At 48.3% G+C, this 26,031-nt stretch overlaps 1 protein-coding gene and 1 long non-coding RNA gene across 2 annotated transcripts in view; one reads left to right on the top strand and one right to left on the bottom strand.

The window, feature by feature from the left end:
• The window catches only part of LOC140218495 (uncharacterized), a 258,183-nt gene that overhangs the window by 104,039 nt on the left and 128,113 nt on the right, over positions 1 to 26,031 (bottom strand). The gene's annotated exons all lie outside the window — the stretch shown is intronic.
• LOC126532022 (uncharacterized) lies at positions 6,034 to 24,619 on the top strand. Its single transcript, XM_055070863.1, has 6 exons — positions 6,034 to 6,254; positions 10,423 to 10,542; positions 16,070 to 19,585; positions 21,674 to 22,636; positions 22,758 to 22,820; positions 24,144 to 24,619. Exons 1-6 carry the CDS (start codon positions 6,215 to 6,217, stop codon positions 24,206 to 24,208), a joined length of 4,767 nt encoding a protein of 1,588 aa, XP_054926838.1. The 5' UTR covers positions 6,034 to 6,214; the 3' UTR covers positions 24,209 to 24,619.

Below are 26,031 nucleotides of genomic sequence, written 5' to 3'. Positions count from 1 at the left end.
CGAAAGAAGGGTCGACCCCATAGATGATACCCACACAGGAGTTGCTGTGGAGTGCCTTCGAGCGTACCGCCACGTTACCAATGACGCACACCTCGAGAAGGGGCGCCGAGTCGGCACCGCGTGTCACGTCCACAGCTACCACGTTGCGACGGTAGTTGACACGCACACGCCTCACGCCCGGCACGGCGGATAGCTGAGCGGCGACACTGTCTCGCGAGAGAGCCAGGAACGTGGCTCTGCGCTCGATGGGCCGGTAGAGGATAGTGACGGCGGTATCGTGAGTAACGCCGCCGTCAACGGGTGGGGAATGCGCCTCAAAGTCGACAAACCGTCGGAATCGGCGTCGTCTTCCTGCGGCGTTTTTCGACTTTCCCGCTGCAGGCTGGCAGGCTTGCGAGTCCTTAGCGGTCGCGGGCGGCAGCGGAGACTTCCTGAGGAAGTGCTGCCCTGATCCTTCCGCAACTGGGGTAGGCGTTCTCGGCCGGCTGTGGTTGGAAGCCGGGCCGTCGGCGGCATCCTCGATAGGCAACATCGCAGTCGCGCACGGACTCTCGTCTGGTGCGGTGTTGAGCGGAGGCGACGAGCAGGCTTCCGTCGATGAAAGCAAGGGGCTCTCCGGGCGGATAGGACTTGTCGCGGGTGAGGCGGTCGCGTCCGTGCGGGAGGACGTAACGTCGGAGCCAATCATACTTGCGGTTGGCATGTAGAAGGTGCCGGTACTCTCGTCGGTGTCGCCTGTCGACGGGCAGCTGGCACTGTCGTCGGTGGAAGCTGCCGAAGTGGGGGCCTCCGCGGTAGTATCCGTTGAAACGGACGGCGCAGCGTGGTGGTAGCTGGCAGAAGTTTTCAGCGCGTCAATAGGAAATGCGCGGAAGGGTGTATCCAGCGCAGATGGGGCGCGCATGGGTGGTGTCGCGCTCACTGGAGGAGGCGTGCATGACGGCGCGGAGCTCGCCGAGTCCGCCGAGAGCGTGCGTAGCGTGCGAGCTTTCAGCCCCCGCTTCCAACGTAAGGCGGGAGGCGATCCGCCGGAGCGTGACTGCCGGCCACGTGGGTGGAGCTGCTGGGCTCGTCTGGACGCCGGGCCATCGGTGCAGTCAGGAGATTGTTTCGTCGGCCTCTTCCTCTGCTGTTTCTTCGGAGGGTCGCCCATGAGATGGGGCCTCCGCCTGTCGTGCGAGCCCTGAAAAGGGCTGCGCTCGTAAGCGCGGTCGAATGCGGAGACGTACGCGCGCAAGAAGTGGCGGGCGAGCCGTAGTCGTCGGAGCGAGGGGCGATGCGACCGCTCGCTTCGAAGGTCCGGGAGCGTAGGGAAAACGGCCGTCGACCAATTTGCCGAAACCGTCGACCAATTCGGAGCGTCCAAAGTCATCGTAACCGACCCGCCTTTGAGGGGGAGGGTTTACACACTCAATTCCGCACAGGTTTCACTGACGACACCAAGGTGAAAGGGTTTTCGCCGACACGGCTCTTTCCTTGAGCAGGCGCCTCTTGGTCCCAGAGTTGATCCCGCAGACAGTGGCCGCCGCGTTTGTCCACTGACTGACGACTTCTAAGACGCGTGAGATGGCGCCGCAGAACACCTCCTTCCAGGAGTTCCCCCGCTCCAAACAAACCGTGACGGTGACGGCCAATCCACTAACATTACTTGGTCCGCCGACTGCGTCTAGACATCCGGGCGCCGCTCGCTTGAGGACGCGGCGTATTGTCGTCCTTACAAAGCGAGTCGCCGCAGCAGATATGCCGGCGCCAACGGGTTGTTGACGAGGCGCATTCTTGTTTTCACAAAGTGAGTCATCGTAGCGGGCCGAGCAGAGTTCGACGGTCACTTCCCCGAAGTTCGCCAACCTCCGAAGGTCGATCGTAAAAACATACACAGCTTCGCTGGTCATCCTTCTTCCCGGAGTGGAAGGGCACTGAGATTTTCTTTGCAGATAAAGTTTTCCGTTACATTCAGTTGACTGTGCTGCCACACTCATTCCAGAGCGCCACAGCTTCAAATTAAAAAAAAAAAAAAAGGCTGCTTCAACGATGCCGGTAAGTGCGTGATGGGGAATGGAATAGCATAAATCTTTAATATCGATAGACAGACTGTTATACAGAACATTATAGTTCTCCTTAAGATGCTGAATGATCTGAGACGAATTAGTAACCAAGAATGGGTCATTAACTTGTAGCCTTTTTTTTTTAGGTGACGCTGGAGCCAACAGCCAATCGTCTTTTGCCATGTTCCCCTTTCTGAGACAATAACGCGGAACGGCGTACCCCTCTTGAGACAGAACTGCCTGTTGGCCTAGTTGGTGCTTGCTAAAAGACACGTTTTTTGCCGCAAAGTGCTGCCCGTGTTTTTTTGTTTTCTTTATTATGGGGTTTTACGTGCCAAAACCACTTTCTGATTATGAGGCACGCCGTAGTGGAGGACTCCGGAAATTTCGACCACTCGGGGTTCTTTAACGTGCACCTAAATCTAAGTACATGGGTGTTTTCGCATTTCACCCCCATCGAAATGCGGCCGCCGTGGCCGGGTGCCCGTGTTGTCTTTATGTGTCTTCCTTTTGTATGTGTTAAACTGCGGCAAAACACAGGCTCTTGAGAGTTTTTGCCAAGAAAAACATTTGCATATCCCAGCTACCTTATTGTTTCCGTCGCAGAGACGCTGTGTAAGAAGTTGCAATCTGTGATACCTTCCCGATCCACGTAATACCAGTCGTAGGAATCTAGCGGTCCTCCCATACATTTACGCCATTTCGCATAAACTAAAGAAGATAGGCCTAAGGGTGGACTTTCCGTCGTTTCTTTTCCGTCCCACGAGTTCTCAGTTCTGCGCCAGAACCAGCCCCGTCAGCGGACAATCAAAACCATGCAACATTACGCACAGAAAGGGTTCCGTCGATTGCACAAGAGGAGTAGTGTACAGCATACCGCTTTCCTGCGGGCAGCGCTACGTGCGACAGACGGGAAGGTGCCTAAATGTGAGGTTGCAGGAGCATAATCAGAAAGTGCAAAAGGGGGAGAGGGTTTCCTCGGAATGCCGTCCACTCTGAAAAAGCAGAAATACCAGCAGGAAATGCGCATGACAACACAAGGCTCACCATTGAGGCAGCGGCTATCGCAGTAGGCAACTGCGTTGGCAAACCGTCCCTAATGTTAACTGTTAAAGAATTTGCTTACCTGGGGTCTGTACGCTGGAGGCCGCCTTAGGCCTTGGCGCGCTCTTGATTTGTGGTGGCCATGTTGACTTGCGCGATTGCATCCGATTGTGATCAAGTGCGAGAGCTAATATATGCATGCATTTTGTAATAAACGCCAGTTGAAAGTCAGCGCTTGTCCTTGTCGCCTTACTATTGTCCCGTGTCGACTCTTGCGCTAGCACGTCAGTCTGTACGGAGGAGGGAAGAGAAGAGGCAGTTTCCACACAAGAGAGGGAGGGAGGGAGGGAGGGGGATGTTACGTGAGATGGCAAGCAAACCCTACTACTATACGACGGTGGTTGCGGGAAAATCAGATAAGCGTAAGTTCGAAGTACGGTACAGTAAGTTGCTGCTACTTCTGAAAAATAAACACCGTGCAAACATTTCAAGCGGACAAACAACGCAGGGTGTGCAGAAGAAGAGCCGCATTAATTAAAGCACACCGCACGGTCCAGGCGACGCTACGGAAGCAGTCGACCGTCAAATCAACACTTGTGTGCCCGCCGCGTTAGCTTTGCGGCTGTGGCATTGCTAGAGGCCGTGGATTCCATCCCAACCACGATAGCCGCACTTTGACGGGGGCGAAATAGAAAACGCACATACACTTAGATTTTGGGACAGGTTCAAGAACATCTCGGTGTCAAAATTAATCCGGAGTCCACCACTACTGCGTACCTGATAAACCGATTGTGGTTTTGGCACGTATACAGCCCCATAATCCAATTCAAGTTCAATACTTCTGCCTCAATGCGATGTGCCATGTGAGGCAATGACCATCCTCCACCCTCTCAGAGGTTATGAAATATGGCGCACAACAACGTCTCAAGCGAACACCTCTGCCTGTGTGTTCTGTGTACTACGCAGACAAACAGCAGTGGTGCCCGCAAGGTAACATTTTACATCAACTCACCACTCTCGTGTTAGACTGAACGTTGAAGAAATGAAGGTTTAGCCGTCAACATCACCGGTAATTATCGTCAATCAGAGCATCCAGCACGGAATGCTTCGCTTACATTGATTGCCACAGTAAGTGGGATCTGCATAATTGTTTAACGGAACGCCATCGGAGAAAAACCTCTGAAGCACACGGTTCGCTGTCCCAGAGAAAGAAGGGGATGCTCGCAGACGGGGGTGGCACACTTGACTCCATTTGCGCGTCTTGGCTCCTGGTATGGCCCAGTAACGACCGTGACGAATCGGCGTATAACGCGCTTCGACGGGAGTTTCTTGCTCTCAGCAACGTATAGTAGGCGACCAAGTGCCATCCATCAACTCTGTAACTGTCAAACATGTCTCACCTTGGTGCAGCCGCTGGTCTGTCCGAGGCGACGTATTGTGAGCCTCCCGAAGCGAATCGTTGCAGTACGGCAGGAAAGGCTTCCCCGGCTGGCCGATCCTAACACCGCGCATCGTAAACGTTGCCATAGGGATGCCCTTTTTTTATGAAACCCAGATTCTGCTTCTACACATGAGCCAAATAACCAACGAACTAGTCGAGTTTTACCATATGCATAAAGATTCCGCCTCGTGTGTAAGCCAAACGTTTATCACTGAAAAACCACAGGAAAACCACGTTGCAGAACAAAATACGGAGATTAAACTAGCAGTTCAACTTCCTAACCTTCTAAACGACTACCCCTTGGTATTGGACCTGCTAAATTCTGGAATTGCAAAGCAAAGCTTTAGGAAAACGGTAAAAGAATTGTTACTATCCGAAGACTAATAGAAATGTTCAACTACAGGTATAAAACATGTTCGTACATGTTTTTTTTTTGTTTTTGTTGTTGTGTTTCAAGTGCTTAGAAAACTGTGCAAACTTTAGTCTTTTTTCTTTCTTTTTACGGGAATTGTGTACTCAAGTGTTGGAAAATGTGTACTTCTTTAATTTCATGTGTGACCTCCTTAAAGCCTGCCACTGCCATTTTGCTGCCAATGTATGGGTGGCACGGCCTAGTCAGGCAAATGCTTGCCTTTAGCCGTGTCCTCTAAGACAATCTGTGTATTGTCTTAAATAAATCAAGAAAGAAAGAAAGAAAGAAAGGAAGGAAGAAAGAAAGAAAGAAAGGGCAGCAAAGAAGTACACTTCGTGAATGGCATGATTTGCTGATGCACCTTACATATCTGGCATGTACCGCGTGCGTTTGTACGCGTGTATATATGCCATCAGGGCTATCAAACGTTTCGCTGTGAGTCGGCGCCCGCGCTGTCTAAGTTGTGCTCCGTTCGGTCAACGTGGCTCGAATGCGGCGGCACACGTGTTACGGTTTCGTGGTATTAGCACATGTCGGTTGTTCACTCCCTCACAGTAAAAGAATTCGCGTCAGGTGTTTGAGTCCTATTGAAAGTCGACTGAGGACGGCCTAAAACAGCGTCCTTGTTGACAGAAGTCATCAGCGTTTTAGACAAAACTGGCTTTTTGAATATACTTTCGAGCAGTGCAGCTTCTGCTGCCTTTACTGTCGATTTCCTAACACTTTGTGGCTGGTGCAGCATAGCTTGAGTGCGTTTAGCTATCTTACTTTTGCCATTCGCAGCGGTATTTAGAAGATGAAGCTCCCGCACGCGCATGCAAAGCAGAAGAATATCGGACATTCCGCATCAGCAATTTGCCCCGAAGAAAGGCGCATGAGCTTCGCGCGAACGTCACAGCCGCGCGTTACAGCCACCGACGCGGGAACGTGAAACCAGCCGAACATGAACGAAAGCTTTCGCTTTGAAAGCCGATTAGCTAACTACGAGGATCGGCTTACCGCTCCCATTGGCTGCACGAGAAAACATTTCAGTATCTGAAGCAAGAAAACAAGTAAGGGGGAGTGGGGCGGGGGGCGGATGTAAACAGCCGGTCAAGGGCCGGTTTACATGGCACGCGAGAAGCGTCAAATGCGCAAATTGCGGCGGACACGGCCACCTGAAAGTATGCGCCTTTCTGGCTAAAAACGTCGTCAGCTTACCGTGGCGAAACCTGCAGGTGCAGTCCGTGGCGGCATAGGAAGGTCGCAGCAAACGAACGACAGGGCTGGGAGATGAGACGTCGCCGCTGTTTCACGATGCTTTTGGCAGCAGGTAAGTTGTACTGCTGTTGAGTTTCTACTTGTCTGTCGGGGCTGGTCTTGCGTGCGTCTTCCTCGATGTCCGTTTTCCCGCAATCGTGGCATCGATTCGACAACCACGTGCAATCGGCGGAAGTGTTCCTGATCTTCCGCAATGGCTCAGCGGCTGTGCATTGCGCTGCTGAGCACCATGTTGCGGGTTCGATTCCTAGCAGCGGCGGTTGCATATCGAGGGGTCCGTAATGCCAAAACGCGTGCGCATCTGGCTTCGTTTGCACGATAGTCCGGATGCCTTCACTACGGCGTCCTTATTGTTCCTTGTGCAGCTTAAGGATATTCGACCTGGTAATTTTTAAAGCGTTTTTAGCTAAAGTATGTGCGAATGTGCTGTGTGATTATTAAGACGCTGTATTCTCTGTCAGTCCAGTAGTGTGCTCTATGCGATGCCGTTCGGCGATCGAGGGCGGGGCCGCGCAAGCTTTGTCATCAACAAACGTATATCTGCAACACGCTGTTGCAATTTCCAGGCAATTGAGCCTCGGCTTGCGCGTCAAAGTAACGTTACGGTGACGCACCAGGCGCACTTTGTTACTCAGTGTCATAAAAAAAGAAATAAAATAAGTGAGGTGGGTTGGCGCCTGCGGGAAAAAGGTTTTTCGCAAGCGAACCGCATTCCCCGTGCACGACGCATGTTTACCGCGTTAAAGTTTGCTGACTACGCTCCGCAAGAGTGCGGCTTAAGTGCTCACCTCGTTACATAGGCATTGTGAACCGATACTCACAGCGCTGAACATATTTACATGAATAACAGATGATCTACATCACCATTACAAATCTTCCCGTAGAGGGAACTCGGTAGTGTTTAGGCAGGACACCTGTCGTAGTGGCTCCATGGCTACGACGTTCAGTTGCTGAGGATGAATCGCGAGTTCAACTCGAAGGCGTGTGGGGCACATTACGATGGTCCTGGGATGCAAGAACGTCCAAGCAGCTGGATTTATCTACACATTGATGAAACACAGGTGTTCGAAATTAACGCGGACTTCTACATTGCGGTTTCCCTGTCACATGCAAAACCTCGTCTTTTCCAACGTCGACAGTTGACCTGTCGAGTGACATTTCTTGCTAGTGTTAATACATAATGCCTCATAAACACGGTAACTTCGCAATTGATGAAGTAACGGTGTTCTTATAATAAAATAAAATCCGCATCTGAATGCAGAAAGCGGGGGCCCCTTCACTGCCTTTGGCGGCAAACTGGTGTAAATGCGCACATTCGCCAATACATTCTCGATACACGTGCCAATATATGATCGACGGCTCAGCGAGCTGTAATCAATAGCCTCTTTTCATGTTTGATTTCACTTGCCATCCACAGACGATGAGCAGTTGCAATACGCTCTGTATTCTTAGTCGTGTACGTGAACATCCATATTAACATATCAGATAGATGCTACAGCTCTTAATATTGCCTCATGAATTGGCACCAACACTGAAGCCTGATTATTCTAGACAGTAGATAATACGCGCTACTTCTCAAGTTCACTAAGCACCGTCCCTGCCTCATCGCGCTTATTTAAATGTTAATGCGCACCCGCAAAGCTTCCGGGTGCGCCGCAGTAAAATTTTGAGCATAGCTATCGTCTGCTTTCCATAGCGAAAAGCAAGAGAAGGCATATTTGTGTTTTTTTTTTTAACATTATTCTCGACAGCCGTGCCAGAAAGTTAGAGAAAAGATAAAATGGCCATCAGAGCAAGTGGGAAACAGATCGTGTGGCTGTAGTAGTTTATCGCTGGAATTTATTTTTCAATTTTTTTCCAAAGCACCTTTTGCAATCTGTACGCTGTTGAGAAATGCTAAGGCATTAAGAGACTTGCGGTGCTGCTGTGTCAACGAAAAGAATCTGCGGGAGTTGAAAAATTGGCTAAAGGGGTCTATCAAGCCCAAGCTGTTCGCTACAGTGCAAGTTATCGTGAAGGTGGGACAAGAAATTGAAACAGATGGGAACTGTTAATACATGTTAATTTAAGACGGCTGCTAACAACAAAATAAATGTGACTACACATCGTCGGAATAACAGCCAATTTCCAAGCAAACTGACCGCCAGACATGATCATCTTAAACCAGTCTGTATGAGAACAAAGCTGATTCATATAAGCTTAGTCACCTAACCGCAGTAAAACAGTTATCCAACTTTTCATAATGGCACAATACTTTTGCAAAAGAAAAAAACAAAAAAGAAAAAACAAAAAAGATTATCTGGTAGCGATTTCCATCTTGGCAGAATAATGAACTTGAGACGAAATTCAGGGAGCCCAATATATCGCGGCACACGTCCCGAAAATTTGTCATTTTCCTGCTTGAAAATTCTGCACTGGATGGCATGAAATCAGCAACACTACTCTTGAAGGAAATGTGAAAAACAGCATTAAGCAAACTGGTTAGATATAAGAGGTTGACTGCCGCTTGAGAACGCGTACAGTTCTCGGGAAACGAAGTCTCGTTTGCCAAAATTTATTGAGTGATGCCTATTATATTTGAAGTCGATTTCTAAGCGTCTCTGTTGATTCCTGAAGAAATCAAGATATCACGTGACTCATAATGCGTTTTTCTTTAGAGAAATGGAAGAACCAGCTCGTTCGCTTCGTCAGGAGGGCACACAAATTACTTTTGTGCAAATGACCTCAGAAGCATGTTGAAGAGGTGACAATAAACTGCCTATTAAGCCATTCGTATGTTAAATTGGTGCTTTATTTATCAGCTGCACTATAGCATATAGATGACCGGACTGATAGCCGTGAAGAATATTTGTAACGCTTACGCCAGATGGATAGCCCCAGGCCGGCTGGAATTACATCACAACTATAAAACCGCAAATCCCGAGCTACGGCAATGCTCTCGGAGATAACATGCTTTTTATGAAGAGGGAAGTACGTGTCGCTCTGGGATACCCGCAACCACCACACCCGGTACAATCTTATTCTCTCCACATTCCACTGCTTCAGATTCGTGGCTGTGTTGCTACTTCTTGTATGCAGTGAGTGAAGCCTGACTTGAGCAGGAAGTGCGACATTGGAGTGAATGTCAAAAGCTAGAAAGAGAGAGAGAGAGAGACAAAGGGGGACGAAAGACAGGGAGGTTAGCCAGTGCAAGTACTGGCTGGCTACCCTGTGCTGGGGAAAGGGACAAATAGAATGAAGGGAGAAAGAAGAAAAAATTGAGAAAAATTCACACAATAACGCGATGCTACGCACTACAACATTCAAAGACGGTCGCACAATTCACAAGCCCTTCAACATTTCAGGAGAGCCCTTAAGGCCTTGAGTGCCGAAACCCGTCTGGACCAGTGTCCTACAACTTCTTATTCTGTGAAGGGGCGATTGTCCAGCTAAATCTGTCTGCTCTTGCAACCAGGCTAATGAGGATAGCATCCGGCTCCTTATCTTACACTATAAAGTTAAACTACGTATACAAGAGAAAGAAAATTCAGCAGAAACGAACGGAGGGCGATTATGAAAGTCAAGCGCGATAGCTTCCCGGTAGCCCTGCTGAGGCATACTGCGGGGGACACTTATTGCTTCGCCGTCAAAATCCGTGACGTCACGGCGTACTGGTGCGCGAACTTCACGAACTTCAAGGCGGCGTCGCCACACATTCGTGCGACCTTTCTGACTTGCCGTGCCTCTTTGCGTGACAAGAGCGGTGTTCATGGTGTCGGGCAAATGTATACATTTTACCAATATAGCTCGAATTGTATTTCCTCTTTAGTGCCCATATGAAACAATCGGTCAGCAGGCGCGTGCGTACAGGTGATCCATGCCTGCACCCTCATCATTTCTAACACAGGCCGCGGTATCTCTAGCACTAACATAGTACGTTCAGCAAAACGATTGAATCCATTAAAAACCGCGTAATTGCAGTGAAACTTAGTCTGTGCTTCGTCTGTGGTCTCTGAAGCCCAGGGAAGCGGCGCTATACTGTGCTTGGAAGCGCAAGTCGTTGCTTTATGCTGCTGGAATTTATTCTCCGAGTCTGGGGCATCACCCCACGTCAGTGCTCGGCTTTCATGTAGTCGTCTCTCTCGCAGAGGGATAGGAAATGCGCTTGAAGCTTGCATGAAAGCTCCATAAAGATGTGAACGATGCATGCCATAGCTACTTTATTCAAATTGCCGTTACAGTACTTGCGCTTGCCATCACGACTGCCAGAGCGATGCCTACGGCAGTGACAGTGGAGGCCGCTCCTGATGACGCCACGACGGGAGCAGTAACATTCTCGGACGACCTGCTCACCATGGAAGGTAAACATACTCTCCAAGCACATCCTCCCATTGTTATTCGTCTAATCTTTCTAGTTTTGTTTCATTGAGCTATCCAGCTCAACTCGGTGATATCTGGGAACGCAGACAACAGTGGCCGAACGAAGAAAGGTGCAGCCTGGAGCCGACGTTTTGACGAGGGTACTTGTCTGAGAAATGGCGAAGTCCTCTTGTTCGAAAGTTAACTACAGGCTATTCCTTCTTTTGCTCGGCCGCTGCTGATCGCATTAAGCTTCCATCTTCCTGTGAGCCCTTTGTCTCAGACCGCTGGCAACGCAGATGAACTTTGTAGTGAAGCGCCGCTAACCCATTACATATGTCGCCACCCGAGCTAGTGAGATTGAACGCGTATTTGTGCCCTCATCACATTTTGCGGATGAACTATGTATGTACTTCCATGTGACCAATTGCCTAAACCGAAAAGCGTAACGGATTAGCCTGGTCGATGATTTTCCATGGTGCATTGGTAACGCGAAATCCGGACACAGAATAAGGTAACGGTGCATTTGTTGCATGTGCTTATTATTGCGATAGCGATTATGTGGACACTCGAGGCGCATTTCTGCCGTCGCCGTGAGGTTCCGTTTAAAGTCCAAGGGCGATAAAATCGTCGGCGGGCGCCGTATGCCGTATGTGCGAGGGTGAGCCGGCGAACGCGGCTCAATCTCGCATATATATGGTGATTATGAAGAAGGAAAGAGACGCTTAAATTCTGCAGCCCATCAGGGCGCACGGCGCAGCAATCTTGCATGCGCGAGCGAGGAAGGCCGGGAGAAACCGAGCCCTCTCCTAGGCGCGGCGAGGGAGGGGTGCGTTCTTCGGCGGCTGACACTTCTACGGCGCGGCCGTGTGGACGTCGTATATTGAAAGCGATCTGCGACGTGGCCAAGGTGCGTGCCCGTGCGGGCCTTATCTTCAAAGCGATCTGCGATATTTGCAGAGTGCGCGTATTGCCGGTGGCTTTGTACGAGCTGCGCTTTCGACGTTTAGTTTGCGTTGAAGTGGTAAATGCACGAAATTCAATTCGATCGCTGCTGCTGCCGCGCTTACTCCAGCGTTCTGGCAGCTTGATTCTGCGGTCAGCGAGTGAGATGCGTTCATGCCAGCTTGTGCCTTAACCATGATTGTTAATTTACTTAGTATGCTTATGTTTATAGCTTTATATGGCCAATAAAGCTACTATCCTTACTTAGTATAGCTGTCAACTAATTTGCTATTGCAAACGATGTTTCGCCTTTCGGGCGAAACTGCCACTTTATTACAAGCACTCTCACAGTCAAGTGAGCATCACGGAGGGGAGTGCGTGTTAAAATGGGTATAAATCCACCGTTCACAGTAAACCACACCATTTAGCAGTCAATGCTTGTCCACGTCGTGTGTTACCCTGTCCGGTGTCCTGCTGCTGCGTTGTTACCCAAGCACCTAAACCTAACCTCGCCCTCGCGGTGATGAAGTCATCGCTTCACTGAGGAGCGTAGGTGTCAGAATAGATAATCGGCGATCGCGGTTGCTTTTTAACGAGAATGAAGTGAAAGGAAAGAAAATGGCAGTTTCGCCCGAAAGGCGAAAAGTGTTTGATGCAGATGTTCGAAATCCTCTTAGTAGATTTTCTCGCAACCCGCTCTTTTGCAAATCTGTGACACGCCAGCAAGTACAACCTCCTTTCTTAGGAAGATTGCTTAGTAAAACATTGCAAGCCCATATTTCATAAATTTTAGCGTGAAATGAACTACAACGAATGAAATCGTGCCCATACTGTTGGTATGATACTTTATAGCAAACTGTACCTATGCTAAGAGCATTTCTTTTATTTCATTATTAGCATTCTACGATTGTTCACATCGCACCAGCATTCGTTCATTGCACAGCTATATGACTGAAAAAAAAAGAGGTTTATAGTGGTAAGCAAGATTAAAGGCAAATTTGCTGGTGTGCAAGCCAGATTTGTTGGAATTCTTAAATAACATTTTCGGTGAGAAGAAACTGCATATGCTTTATGAAGCTTTAGTTCGTCTAAAATCTCCGCGATAACATAGGTTATTATTGTGCACCCTTCCTCCTCCGAAACAAATTGTCAGGAACGCGGCTTCGTACTTTGAACTTCTAAGCAGTCTCAAAATAGGGTAAATACATGAATGGGATTGATTGCTGTTCTAAAGGGACCCTGAAACCATTTTGACGATACTGTCCAAACGTACTGAGTTGTTAGGGTAGGTCCTTCTGATCATTAAGTTACACATTTAGGCACTCCGCGTAAAGCGTGTCATTTATTATAGGTTTAAAGAAGCCGCAGTTCCTCCCGAAATGCGAAGCATCGATTGCGATATCAAATTAGTCGACAGTTATACGAAGTAAGGATAGTAGTTTTATCGGCCATCTAAACTTGAAAACATTCGCTCAGTGAGTGAATTATCAAGCATGGTGTCAGCGCGCACAAACAAACATGAACATATCCCACTGGATGACCACGGATACTCGCTGTCAAAACGCTGGTGTGAGCAAGCGCGGCGGCAGTATCAAGCGAAGTGACCTTTGGGCGGTCTACTGCTTCCACGCAAGGGCGCCGAGAACGAAGCATGCACAAACGTGCAAGCCGTTTGCAGATCCCTTTCAAGATAAGGCACGTGCGACCGCGCGCGGCCGTGAAAAGTACGCACTAGTTGGCGGAGTCGAAGCCGCCCCGGCCCCCTCCCTCCCGCGCTGCCTACCCGCTTTCCTCCACATATGGCGCGCGAGATTGAGCCGCGATTTTAAGCCGCGACCGTCAGTTCTCTCGCCTGTCACGAAATGCGCCCTTGCTGTCGCAGCACAATGCCTCTCTCCCACCCTCCTTACGGTCCCCCCATGGCCTTTCGCGCGACGGAAGACATATTAATTGCTATTGCAATAAAAGTAAATAGTTGGACAGTTTCACCCGAAGGGCAATGCATTGAAAGTGATAGCAAGGTTTAACGCTGCGCTGAAGCTCATCAATAAGAGGAAGCGGGGGCGTCCTGTTGGAGCGACACTGCAGGTGAGACAACAACCTTCTGTTGCGCAGCATAAACGGCGCCATGGCAGCTGTTAGGCGTCTCACAACGCTGGAGTAACGAGGAGCACCGCCACCGGCGTTGCAAGCGTCGCACCTAAATGGTGTACGAGATGAGACAAAGGGAAAACCGCCAACGCCTGTAGCTTACTGCGAGTTCCGCTGCGAGTTCCAACGCTATACTGCGAGTTCCGGATATACCAGTTTTAGTGATGGATGTGGCCAAGGTCCGGGTATCTTTGACTTGAAGAACGGTGTCGAGTCCAGTTGGCTGAAGGTCGTCCAGAGGGACGTGTTGTACGCCGTAGCGAGCACAGGTATACAATAGGTGTTCGATGGTTCCCTCGCACCTAAAGGAGTTGCACATCGGGCTTTCGACCATCCCCATACGATAGGAGTAAGCGTTCGTGAACGCCACTCTCAGCCATACGCGGAATAGCAAGGTTGTTTCATGGTCGGAAAGGCTGGATGGCACTTGTAGTCGTAGCAAAGGGTCCAGCTTATGCAATCGGCAATTGAAGGCACTTGAAGAGCTACAGAAAGCTTGCGACTTTTTGCGTACAAACGGAGGACCTTTCCTGGCAGCGTCTGTCTTCGCCAAAGGTATTGGACGCGTCTTGGTGTATTCATGGGCAGACCGGGCAGCCCTGTCAGCCAAGTCAATGCCGACGATGCCACAGGGAGCAGGAATCCACTGGAAGATTATGTTGTGACCTGTTTGGGTGTGCATTTTGCTAATGCCGGATATTGTCTGCTCGTATGTTGTATGACGTAAGGCAGACTTGATACTGTGAAGGGCTGCCTTAGACGCAAAATATGACCCGTTTCTGTGTCGGCTCCTCGGTGACGTAGTTATAGCGGCATGGAGGTCTGCATGTTCTGCCACCGTACACGTAGTGATCTGTGACACTTCGAATTTAAATGTAATCTGCTTAGCTGGAACGATGAAAGCTGCAGTTGTGCTGGTAGGTGAGGTCGAACCGCCGCGCAGAGTTGATTCAGCAGAGTGTGAGGGTGCGGCCACTCACCGTTTTTGCTGGCAAGCTCACTGCATGTACCTCGCTTCTATGGAGATCATCTAATCCTCCACGCATAAGCCGCGCTTGCAATGCCGATACAGGAACATCAAGGTGTCGACGGCACGAATGCACCTCGGTGTCGATATAATAGCTGTCGTAACAAAAAGAGCACCCCCGTATTCTTAGGCTTGGGTTACAAGTTAAATAAACATAGCTGTAGAAATTATTACGGAACCTTCTATCATTGCACAAATTTAACACCGAAGTGTGTAACAAATTATGATTATTGTACTTCCGAAACTCCGAGTTCAGACATGATTATGAGGCTGCTCGCGCATTACACCAAGTCCCGAGCTGCATGATACTTCTTTGTGCAAAATATATGGGAATGCTAAGAAATCTATAATTTCCAAATGTATTGAATAAAAATTTAGAGGATGTGTAAGCTTCGCCTTTAAGAGTGGAACGTGATAGATTTCAAAGATCTCTGACTGCTTGTCATGCTTCCCGGCAACAGCAGCTTTCTTTCAGATGCGCGGAGGTGAGCGTGATGATGTTGTTGCAAGGAACCGAGTTGCCGCGCTGCTCGGAAAAGGAATTTGTGTTTGAGTTCCCGCGTAAAAAAATTAAGTATTCTGATACATTTAATTAAACTTCCACGATATTTGTCTGTAGCTTTTGTTTATGTCAAATTTTCTATTTTTCTGACGTATTTTACTGTGAGGAATTCAATTAGTTTAGTTATGCCTCTGCGCCACGCGGAGGGCCTGCGTGGTTGTGGTTCGGGTTGATTTTTCGGCAAGCGACGTCCGACGCCTAGATATTTTTTTTTTGCCATACGGGGCTTTTAACGCTCTCGCGTAAATATTTATAATTATGTCTCTTTCTGTAAGCGCCAATAGTATCGTAGAAGTGTGTTGAAGTTTCTGTAAACCATTGTGTTGATCCTGTTGCTTTCTTTCTCTTCTTTCGCTGTTAGAAGCTATTGTGAGTTGTACTCCAGTTGTTTTCTTTACTGTAGCAATACTGATCACATCTTCTGTGATCAATCTGTGATCCCTTCTTATCACAGATACTGATCTGTTCTTTGTATTTGTTTTCGCAAGCGAATGTTGCCACACAAGTTTCCTTATTGACATTACGAGATCCTGTGTGTCATATACCATACTGAAAAATTGCAGTGAACTACTACTGCTACTACAGAGAGCTTCATGTCTGTCTTACGATGCAAAAATAATTCAGTAGTTGTTTTAGAGCTAGAAGCTGTTTTAGAGTAGGCGGCATCACCTGTGATGCTAAACCCTCATTCACAGACATATAATTTAAAGAACACTTAGGCACAGAGTAAAAGGTTTAGTAAAAGAACAAAACTTTAACTGTACATTTACTTGCCTGAGAAACTTTACGGCTCTGCGTTTGCATATTCACCAATGACTACGCTTTGTTTTTCTCTCATGAGCAGGACAAATACCAAAAGATGGTTCCCAGTATGGCGACTCTCGTTACGGGGACATTGAAGACACAGACACAGAGCATGACGTTAGCACCTCGACCAAAGTTTCTGCTCCGCTTCCCGAAGCCCCAACCGACGATTCGGACGACGATGTTCTCGGCCGTGTAGCAACTGCTACGAAGTTGTCAGGTTATTCTAGCGACTCGCCTTCGAACTTGCAAACTGAGCCGAAAGTCCGCAGCATTGGTGACAGTTCACGAGGTCACTCGCAGCTGTCAACCTTGATACCAGTGACGACGGCGCAAACAGGGACAACTGGGACATACCGGGAATCCATATCCGAAGTCGCAATATCACCGAGTACGTACCCCACAACAGCACCAGCTAAAGTGCTGTTGGAGCTCAGTGACACGGGAAACGAGGGGAAGTTTTTTGGAGGGTCTGGCACGACTACACTGGCTGACGTTACGTCAGAACAACTTAGTAGCACTGATTTATCCATCGGAAAGGAAGACCTGGTCTCCCGAAACAAGGAGGCCGAGACCCCTGAGAAAGAGCGCCCACCTAAATCTGACGACCCAAACGGGATGCATAAAAATGAACCAATAGGAAGCGGACGCACTGACAGAGGCAGAGTTCCGGCTGTCATCGTTTCAGCTAGAGCTGACGAGGAAGGTGCTTCTAGCAGCGACCGTGCAAATCCCTTACCACAAAAGGGTGCAATTGGCTCCGTTGCCCCTGCATTGCAGGCATCCCCGGCAGAAAGTGCGCAAAGCGGATCTTCTGGCACTGCTCAAGTTGATCATCTGATGGCAAGGGCTGGGGAAAAGCCTGACACGGAGAAAGATGCAGGAGGATCAGATTCCCCCCGAGAAGACGCAAGTAAAGCTGGTAAAAACGAAAAAGAGGTAGCAACGTTGGCGAGTGCACCCGCTGGCGTAGGCGACGAACCACGGCAAGACACGCCCGGAACGAGGAACTTGAACACTGATCCACCGGCTGCGGCGCGGGCTGCAAATGATCCCGTGCACTCGTCTCACCCAGGAAACTCGCCTGGCCAAGGAGCTGGTACGTCAAACAAGCCCACTGAAGGCACAGAAAAACTTGACGCTTCTGCGCTTTCAAAAGCAAGCCAAGCCGGTCTTCCTGAATTGGGGGGACGAGCGGAACCACCGACGCCACAGCAAGGGCCAACTGGTAACGGTGGAAAAGGCGACACTGTAAGAACTGATGACGCAGCGAGCCCCAAGTTGGGAGGTGGCTTGTCTGGTAGGGCAGCAGATACCACAGATAAGGCCTTGGAAGCGCCAAGAAATGCCGATGCTCCCACGGCCGGAGGCACAAACAAGGGGAACGAGCCTCTACCTGGAAGAGCAGAACAACCGAAGGCTACCGGCGGTGAACCTGGCGCTGGAGCTCATCCTACAAATAAGTCACCCGAAGTGCCGAGAAGTGCCGATGCTCCTGTGGGCGGAAACAACAAAGCCAGTCAACCGGAATCTCCGAGAGCAGAACAACCGAAGGCTGGCAGTGCAGAATCTGGCCGGGGAGCTGATCCTTCAAGCAACCCAGCTGAAGTGCCGAGAACTTCCGATCTTCCTGTGGGCGGAAACAACAAAGCTGGTCAGTCGGAATCTCCAAGAGCAGAACAACCGAAGGCTACCGGCGCTGAACCTGGTGCTGGAGCTCATCCTACAAATAAGTCACCCGAAGTGCCGAGAAGTTCCGACGATCCTGTGGGCGGAAACAACAAAGCCAGTCAACTGGAACCTCCGAGAGAAGAACAACCGAAGACTGGCAGTGGAGAATCTGGCCGGGGAGCTGATCCTTCAAGCAAGCCAGCTGAAGTGCCGAGAAGTTCCGATGTTCCTGTAGGCGGGAACAACAAAGCTGGTCAGTCGGAATCTCCAAGAGCAGAACAGCCGAAGGCTACCGGCGGTGAACCTGGTGCTGGAGCTCATCCTACAAATAAGTCACCCGAAGTGCCGAGAAGTGCCGATGCTCCTGTGGGCGGGAACAACAAAGCCGGTCAACCAGAATCTCCGAGAGCAGAACAACCGAAGGTTGGCAGTGGAGAATCTGGCCGGGGAGCTGATCCTTCAAGCAAGCCAGCTGAAGTGCCGAGAAGTTCCGATGTTCCTGTGGGCGGGAACAACAAAGCTGGTCAGTCGGAATCTCCAAGAGCAGAACAGCCGAAAGCTACCGGCGGGGAACCTGGTGCTGGAGCTCATCCTACAAATAAGTCACCCGAAGTGCCGAGAAGTGCCGATGCTCCTGTGGGCGGAAACAACAAAGCCAGTCAACCGGAATCTCCGAGAGCAGAACAACCGAAGGCTGGCAGTGCAGAATCTGGCCGGGGAGCTGATCCTTCAAGCAACCCAGCTGAAGTGCCGAGAACTTCCGATCTTCCTGTGGGCGGAAACAACAAAGCTGGTCAGTCGGAATCTCCAAGAGCAGAACAGCCGAAGGCTACCGGCGCTGAACCTGGTGCTGGAGCTCATCCTACAAATAAGTCACCCGAAGTGCCGAGAACTTCCGATGATCCTGTGGGCGGAAACAACAAAGCCAGTCAACTGGAACCTCCGAGAGAAGAACAACCGAAGACTGGCAGTGGAGAATCTGGTCGGGGAGCTGATCCTTCAAGCAACCCAGCGGAAGTGCCGAGAAGTTCCGATGTTCCTGTGGGCGGAAACACCAAAGCTAGTCAGCTGGAATTACCTAGAACAGAGCAGTCGAGGCCACAGCAAGTGCAACCTTTCATTGATGCTGGGGGAAAGGGCGAAACAGCCAGAGATGGGGACGCGGCAAAGCTGAAGACTGGCGGTGGTGAATCTGTTCGTGGAGGAGAGACAGTAAACAAGCCCCAAGAAGTACCTAGAAATATGGATGTTCCTGCTGGAGCGAACAAAGCTGGCCAGCCTGAAGCTCCAAGAGCGGAACAGCCTAAAGCACAAGGGCCAGGTAAGGCCAGCGACAGCTCAGAAGTGCCCAGGGCGGAGCAGCAGAACCCACCTGCTGTCATGAAGGCAGTTACCGACATGAACAGCGAAGGCAGGGAAGACAGCCAACCGGAGATTCCGAAAACTGAGGTCCCGAAGCTACCTGCTCCATCCAGCGCAGCTAGGGACGGCAAGGGAGAGGCTACACCAAGTAAAACTCAAGGAACTCTTCGCACGGACGAGGGTAAGACTGTCGTTGACGTGAAAGGCGACCCACCGGTAGCGGTCTCTGTACCTGAGGGATCAAAGACAAAGGTCATTGTTGAAGACAAGAAAGACTCCAAAGAGGGCATCAAGAAGCCAGAAGCAACAAAAATGGTCGAGGCAACCGAATCCGAAACACACATTTCAATTGACGACCATGAACCCGATAAGAAACCTACGGCTGTGGTTGTTCAAGAGGAAAAACCACATGAAGGTATGAAGGACAAGAATAAAGAAGCAGTGCTAGTCATTAAAAACATTACAATTGAAGTGGAACCAGAGGCAGCTAAACCGGACTCCAAGCCAGATAAAATTGTTCCAGGTAAGACAACGAAACTCTACCGCTGTATGCTTGTCTTTCTTTTCTAAATTCTCATTTTATATAGCAACGAAAAAAATAAACACTGCCGCGCATGCTTAGACTTGCTCTTGACTCTTCATGAAGGTGGTCACACGCAAAAATGCACCTTAATTTAACGCGTCACAGTAATGGTTATGGCATTCTTTCACTCAGCTAGATGTCGGGGGTTTAATTGCCGGCCTCAGCAGTCGCATTCTTATTGTGTCCCAATGCAAAAACAGTTGTGTCCTTAGATACAGAGAGAGAGAGAGAGCAAGGAGAGGAAAGGCAGGGAGGTCAACCAGACATGCATCCGCTTTGCTATCCAACACTGGGTGTAAGGTAAGAGGGGAACAGACAGAGGAAAAGAGTAAGAGTGAACACTGAGTGCACATGGGAGGATCCACAGTGCACGAATCGCTTTTTGTGCCAGTGACGCATGTGGCCACGGTCCAAGTATCTTTGTTTCATGGAACGGTCTCGAGTCCAGTCGATTTATAGTTGTCCGCAGAGAGAGGCGTTGTACGTCGTAGCGAGGGCTGGTGTACAATAGGCGCTCGGCGGAGGTACCGGTGAACGTAAAGCACACCAAGTGGTCAAAATACCCAGTGGTGAAAATTATTGTGCACTTAATCACTCCGTAACCGAACTTAAGCTTTGCTGCATAAAACAGAGCAGGTTATCACGGAAGTTTAATTTAGCTGATCAAAATGTTAAATTAATTATAGGTAACTGAATCACAAGGTACTACCATGTTTCGACACATAGATGTAAGCATGAAGTATCTTGCAGGAAGTAGGACAGAGCACTTACTGTGCCACGTGCGTTACACACCTTGTATATTATAGAACGGTGATGTGATGCGAATGCTACAGCTGCATTCTACTATGGTACACTGTGTACATAAGTGAGCACGTAAGCTCAATTCTTTACGGACATGTGTTTAGCACGTGCACTTAACACATGCACTTCTCGTTTTTAGAATTGCGTCTTTGCAGAAATTGATAACTTTGGCAAAGCAAATTAGCCCAATGGTTCATGGTCGTTATTATGCATCGTTCTTTAGCTCAGAATGCCCGCCAGCTTAAAACGACAATGGTTGCAATCACACACTGCCAAATCGTGCGAATGCTAGGTATATATAGCTTTTCTTTTCAGACAAATACAGAATTTTCGGAAATCGCCTGTGGCAGATAGCAAGATCGAAGTCTTTGAGATGGAATATCTAAAGAGGCGGTTATTAGTTCAGCAAGAAATCAAAATGCCTAGTCGACCAATGAACAAAATTTTAATAATTGCATTTTTACGTAGTGACTCCACAGCACATATTGCAGTTTAATAATTGTACTCGTTAAGTTCGAAATCTATATCCTCTTGTTAGAAATTCTGACGTTGATTTCAGCTTCACTCCCAACGTACGCACCGAAATACATTGGCTTCCCAGTTGTTTGTCTTTCTTGGCACAAAACGGCATATATTAAAAGTGCGAAGGAGAACTGCATTTTAACCGAAAGTTTGACGCGTCGCGTATCTCGAACATGGAGTCAATATGAGAATATTTTCCAGGTGGATACGCCTTGCGAGCTCACCGGTCACAATTCGTAAGTAGCAGCATGTGCTGTAAAGTAATTAGTTGAAAACTTAATTACTCCACTTTTCTTGCGGTATGAATTATACGCTTCATTTTATCGCATAAGTAATGTCCGCCTTTTCAAGTAACCCAGCTGAATGACTGGATATGTTATATCTGCCATAAGCGATTTCAAAAAATGTACAGTAAGAACGGTAGAAAAGCATGTAACAAAGATGTTCTCATTGTGTATTTCAGAGTGAACTTGGTATCATGTTCCGGCGTGTATTTAGGAAATTACCTAAACAAAAAGAGACAAAACAACTTTCAAACCACAATTCAGGGCCGGCATTTTGTGTCAGTGACCGATGGGAAAAGGAGGGCAATAATGTATGCCTGTCTGCCCACTGAACATTATTTCCCATGTATCTCTCATGTTCAAGTGAAGTTTTCTCGCTACGTTGCCGTGTGGTTTTAAAATAAATTAACCTTTGTTTCAGTTGTGCCACCAACGGAGACAGTGGTGTACCCACCTCCTCCAGTATTAAGTCCTCCATATCAGCAACCTCCGGCTTATCAACCTTATCAGCCCTATCAGGCGCCACCCTATCATCAACCTTCTGGAACCGTCGTATATATACCACAGAGTGTTTATCAGCCTGCCCCTCATATGACCTACGTGCCAGGCAACATGTTGCCTTACCAAGGCCAGCACATGAGTCCTTCATACCAGCCGGTCCAGTATCAACAACCTTACACTGGCTACCAGCAAGCTGCCTACCATCCAGTCTACCAACCGACATATAATCCCGTCAACGGTCCTGCCTATCCGCAAGCCCAACATGCAGCTTACAATCCGGCGTACATGCCAAGCTACAGGCCACAGCAACAAGTAATCTACGTTCCACAATATCAGCCTCCACGTGCAAATCCTTCAGGGCACTACATTCCAAGCCAAGCGAGTCACCACGTAGTCTATGCTCCTACGTACAAAGGCCAGCACAATCCTGCCCCAATGGTAGGTTACCAGGCAGGCTATCCTCCTGCGGCTAACATCCCTTACGCCGCACCCGCTTACCAGAACTATCCGCGCTATTCTCCACCTGCGAAACCAGCGTACCGCGCACAGCGACAGCGTGTGGTATACTTGAGGCACAAACAGCCTGTCGTTAAGCGACCAGGTCATCGGACTCTGTCTCACGGAGGCTACAGGCGCAATGTGAACGAACAAAATCATGCTTCTCAACTGCACTTTGCGCCAGTGATAGCTCACAAAGAGAATTCAGCCGTGCCAATCGACGCTCCCGCATTGAAGACAAGTCCCGCAGCCCATCCAGCCGCACTGGGCCCTTTGCAGAGTCACAGAGCACACAGCGCAGGTGAAAATCCCCACTTCAAAGCCAGTCACCCACCGAAGATGACGATTTGGAAGGGACCAATCTACAATGAACCGCATATTCCTGGTATGCACTGCTTCTCTGACTTGTTAAAAAGTACGATTACCGTGCAACAGAATGTGACTTATAAATATGTCTCCTGAACGATAACGCGAGTGTACCCATGAAATCGCTCTTTATTTTGCAGTGGCCTACAGGAGATCGGGGTTTCATGACGAGGCTCCTGCTGAGGAAGATATGGAATTTTTGGGCAAGTGTTTCCCTTCGCCCTATTCCCCCTGACAAGCACGTAGGCAAATAATAATTACAATGACCCTTAGTAAAAAGCTTTCACTCAATTTCAACGTTACTGGAGGTGACACGGCGGCATGGCGAAGCTCATGCAGTCCGTGCAGACGTAACTTTACATACGCCTTCTAATAGTTATGGTACCCTTGGAGAATGCTGTATATCCTTTCAAGCGTTTTTCGTAACGCAAGGACTGCTGCGGTGGTAAAAGTAACCCTTTGGATGAGCATGGCAGATAGTCGTGCCAAACAAAGACGCTGAGCACGTACTTAACGCATGTGGTTGGTAACACATTATTACGGCGAGAGCCTCTAGTGGCTCATGGGTAGAAGAATCCGATGTCCGGCGTTATGGCATAGAAATTCAATGGCCCCAAAATTGATGGGAGTGCAACCTACGGCCATTTGTGGGAGTCGAACCCACGACCTTTGGTGTTAAGACATAATTCAGGCACTCGAACCCACTACCATTGGTGGGAGTCGAACCCACGACCTATCATGCTAATGCGAAGCCACGGTTAATGGAGATATTTAATTAAGGTACTCTTACCCACGACTTTCGGTGGGAGAAAAGAAGTAATAGGAAGTAACAGCGCATTCGAATGATAATGTCAAGTAGTTTAATGTCTCGTGAGCGCGCAGAATTTCGCCTTCATCCTCTTTAACGTATGCTAAAGTGACTGTCAAATGCTTTTTTTGTGCGTCTCAATCAAAGCGAAAAATTGCTTGTCCTTAATAGTTCGTCATATGGTCTTTCTACAACGTGGTTTTGGTCCTCAATTTAAATTTAGAACATTGTGAAGTCTCTATTAGCCACAAAATCCTTCCATGTGGGCAAAAAATGGCTGCAGTTATTGACAGCAATTAGTATTCCAGGCTGTAATTAGCATATAACTGCTTTGAAACGCGCACCAAATTATTAATTGTTGTTTGCAGGACGTCATCAAGGCCAACGGCGGCCGCCACAATCGCGCTTGTATAATGTGCGGTGAAATCCAATTAAAGGCTTGTTTCTCAAAATATGGGATAGTAACAGCGAAAACAAAAATAAAGATTCTCATGAAACGAAGTCTGGTTCATGTTCTCGAATCCAACATTGTAAAGCATGACTAGAACAGAACACAAAAAGCAACATGAAATAGTCATATCATTTGTATAAGACCATATTCTGTAGCGTCTTTCTTCCCGTAAAAGCATGTCCATCTCCAGTTTCTCTTTTGTGCATGACAACGAAGTGATTACCTTAACTGAATGAGCCCTGACATTGGTCCTATTTCTTATTTCAGAAATCTATGAAGATGGCGATGCGTCGGTGGAGCACCCGATGAACATCGAGAGCCAGTTCGTCTAACTATTGTGATGGTTGTGTAGCCTTCCGCGTGTAAAGGCTCTTTCCGCTCCGTAAAATTATGTACCAAGTCGTAAATATTTAAACCTTAGATATAACTGTACATACTTCTAGAGTGCTTCGCAAAACGCATGCGATCCGTGTTGACTTGCACGTATGGTCTTTGACCTTCACTTCGTTTTCAGATTTCCATAACACCATGCGAAGTAAACCCATTTGGGACTGAATACGGTGGCCAGAGCGCAGGATGCTCTTTTACAACACATCCTTACGGCGTTTTCTGTGCTTTTGAATATTCGTTGTAATGTAACCGTATATTTTTCATGATACAATTTTTAGCCTTCCACTGCATTTGCAGATTGTGACAGTGTGTACATTTCTATTTAATAAATGATTCTTTATGTTACACTTTAACCAAGAACAAGTATGAGTGAGCAATTTTGCATCAGACGTACGATACACGTCCACTACGCTGTCTATACCAGTAACAAACTTTGGAACAGATTTGAAGTATACGTAATAATTACGGACACCTTGTAAAATAAGGATAGGAAACGTGCAAATGTACAATGCACTGCACGTAATAATACACGGCATCCCAAAATGCCATACTTCTAAGTATGGCAGCAAATATAACATTTTATGTGTTCCCTGAAATGGTTTTGACACATTTTATAGACTCGTTGGGTAAAACATTCGCGCCACAAATTGAATGAAGCGTCCCATATTTAGAGAGCTACAAAAGATTGCAAGTCACCCTCTTCCTTAGCCATGCTTTTTCTCTTCAACACATTCGCCGAGTGATCGAGGCTAACCTACGCCGTCACTGACTGCGTCATGATGTGACGTCATGTCGTCTACTTCCAGTTGTACGCTGCGAGCGTTCTGTCGCAGCGCCGAGCCTGTCCGGTATTCCGGTAAGCACAGCCTAGCTGGGTGTTCTGACGGATTACCCGACTCGTAAATCTGAGCGGCCTGCACGGTGCAGCACAGAGCTAAACCAACTCAAGCAGCCAAACACTGAGCTAATATTTCTGCAGCCAAGTGTAAAAAAATTTGAACGTTTAAAAAGACAGTGTTGACGATTACGGTGTTGCCAAAAATTTACGCCAGCAGCAAAAAAGAATACACTTCGTTACTGCTACATTTGCTCTGTGTTTGTCTCACTGCATTACACAGGATCACACAGGATCATATAGGCACTCTTAAGTTTCGGAGGGCTCACGTTGGTTTTGGCGCCCTTTGCCGAATAATACCACTCGAGCCCGCGTTCTAGCAAGACACTTATGCAGTTGAAAGAATGGCAAAAGCAATAAATCTGTTTGCTTCGAGCGCAACGCTTGACTTTACACTACTACAACCATCCCCCACATTATTAATAACCAGTTTCATCGTACTCGCTAAGCCACTGATGTTATCCGGCTGGTCGCGCACTTCCGATTTTGCGTATCGATTTCCGGTAAACTTTCGTTTTTCTTGACTTCTCGCTACAAATGTCACCATACTGTAGCTGCCAGCCTTACACTACAGCGTATAAACGCAACCAAACAAGGCAGTACGTGGCTCCTTTACCACCTGCACGAAGCCATCAGAGTGTAATGAACGCGTTTCAAACGATATATTTCTCTAAAAATGAAATTCCTATATGTTCGCCCTTATTAGAGCGGTGACAATGATTCCGTTCGTGAAAGAAATCACTAAAAGCGAAATAATACGTGCAAATATGCAGACTGTTACCTTTTTGTTTAAGCCTGTATTCAGGGGTTGTCGGTTCAAACTTTTTTGGACAGGAGCATGGGAGAAATAATTGATAGGAAATATCAGTA

The sequence above is a fragment of the Dermacentor andersoni genome, chromosome 5 (genome assembly GCF_023375885.2).
Source record: "Dermacentor andersoni chromosome 5, qqDerAnde1_hic_scaffold, whole genome shotgun sequence".
Taxonomy (NCBI): Eukaryota; Metazoa; Arthropoda; class Arachnida; order Ixodida; family Ixodidae; genus Dermacentor; species Dermacentor andersoni.
The sequence above is the reverse complement of the archived record's forward strand: the minus strand, read 5'-3'. Positions and strand labels throughout refer to the sequence as shown.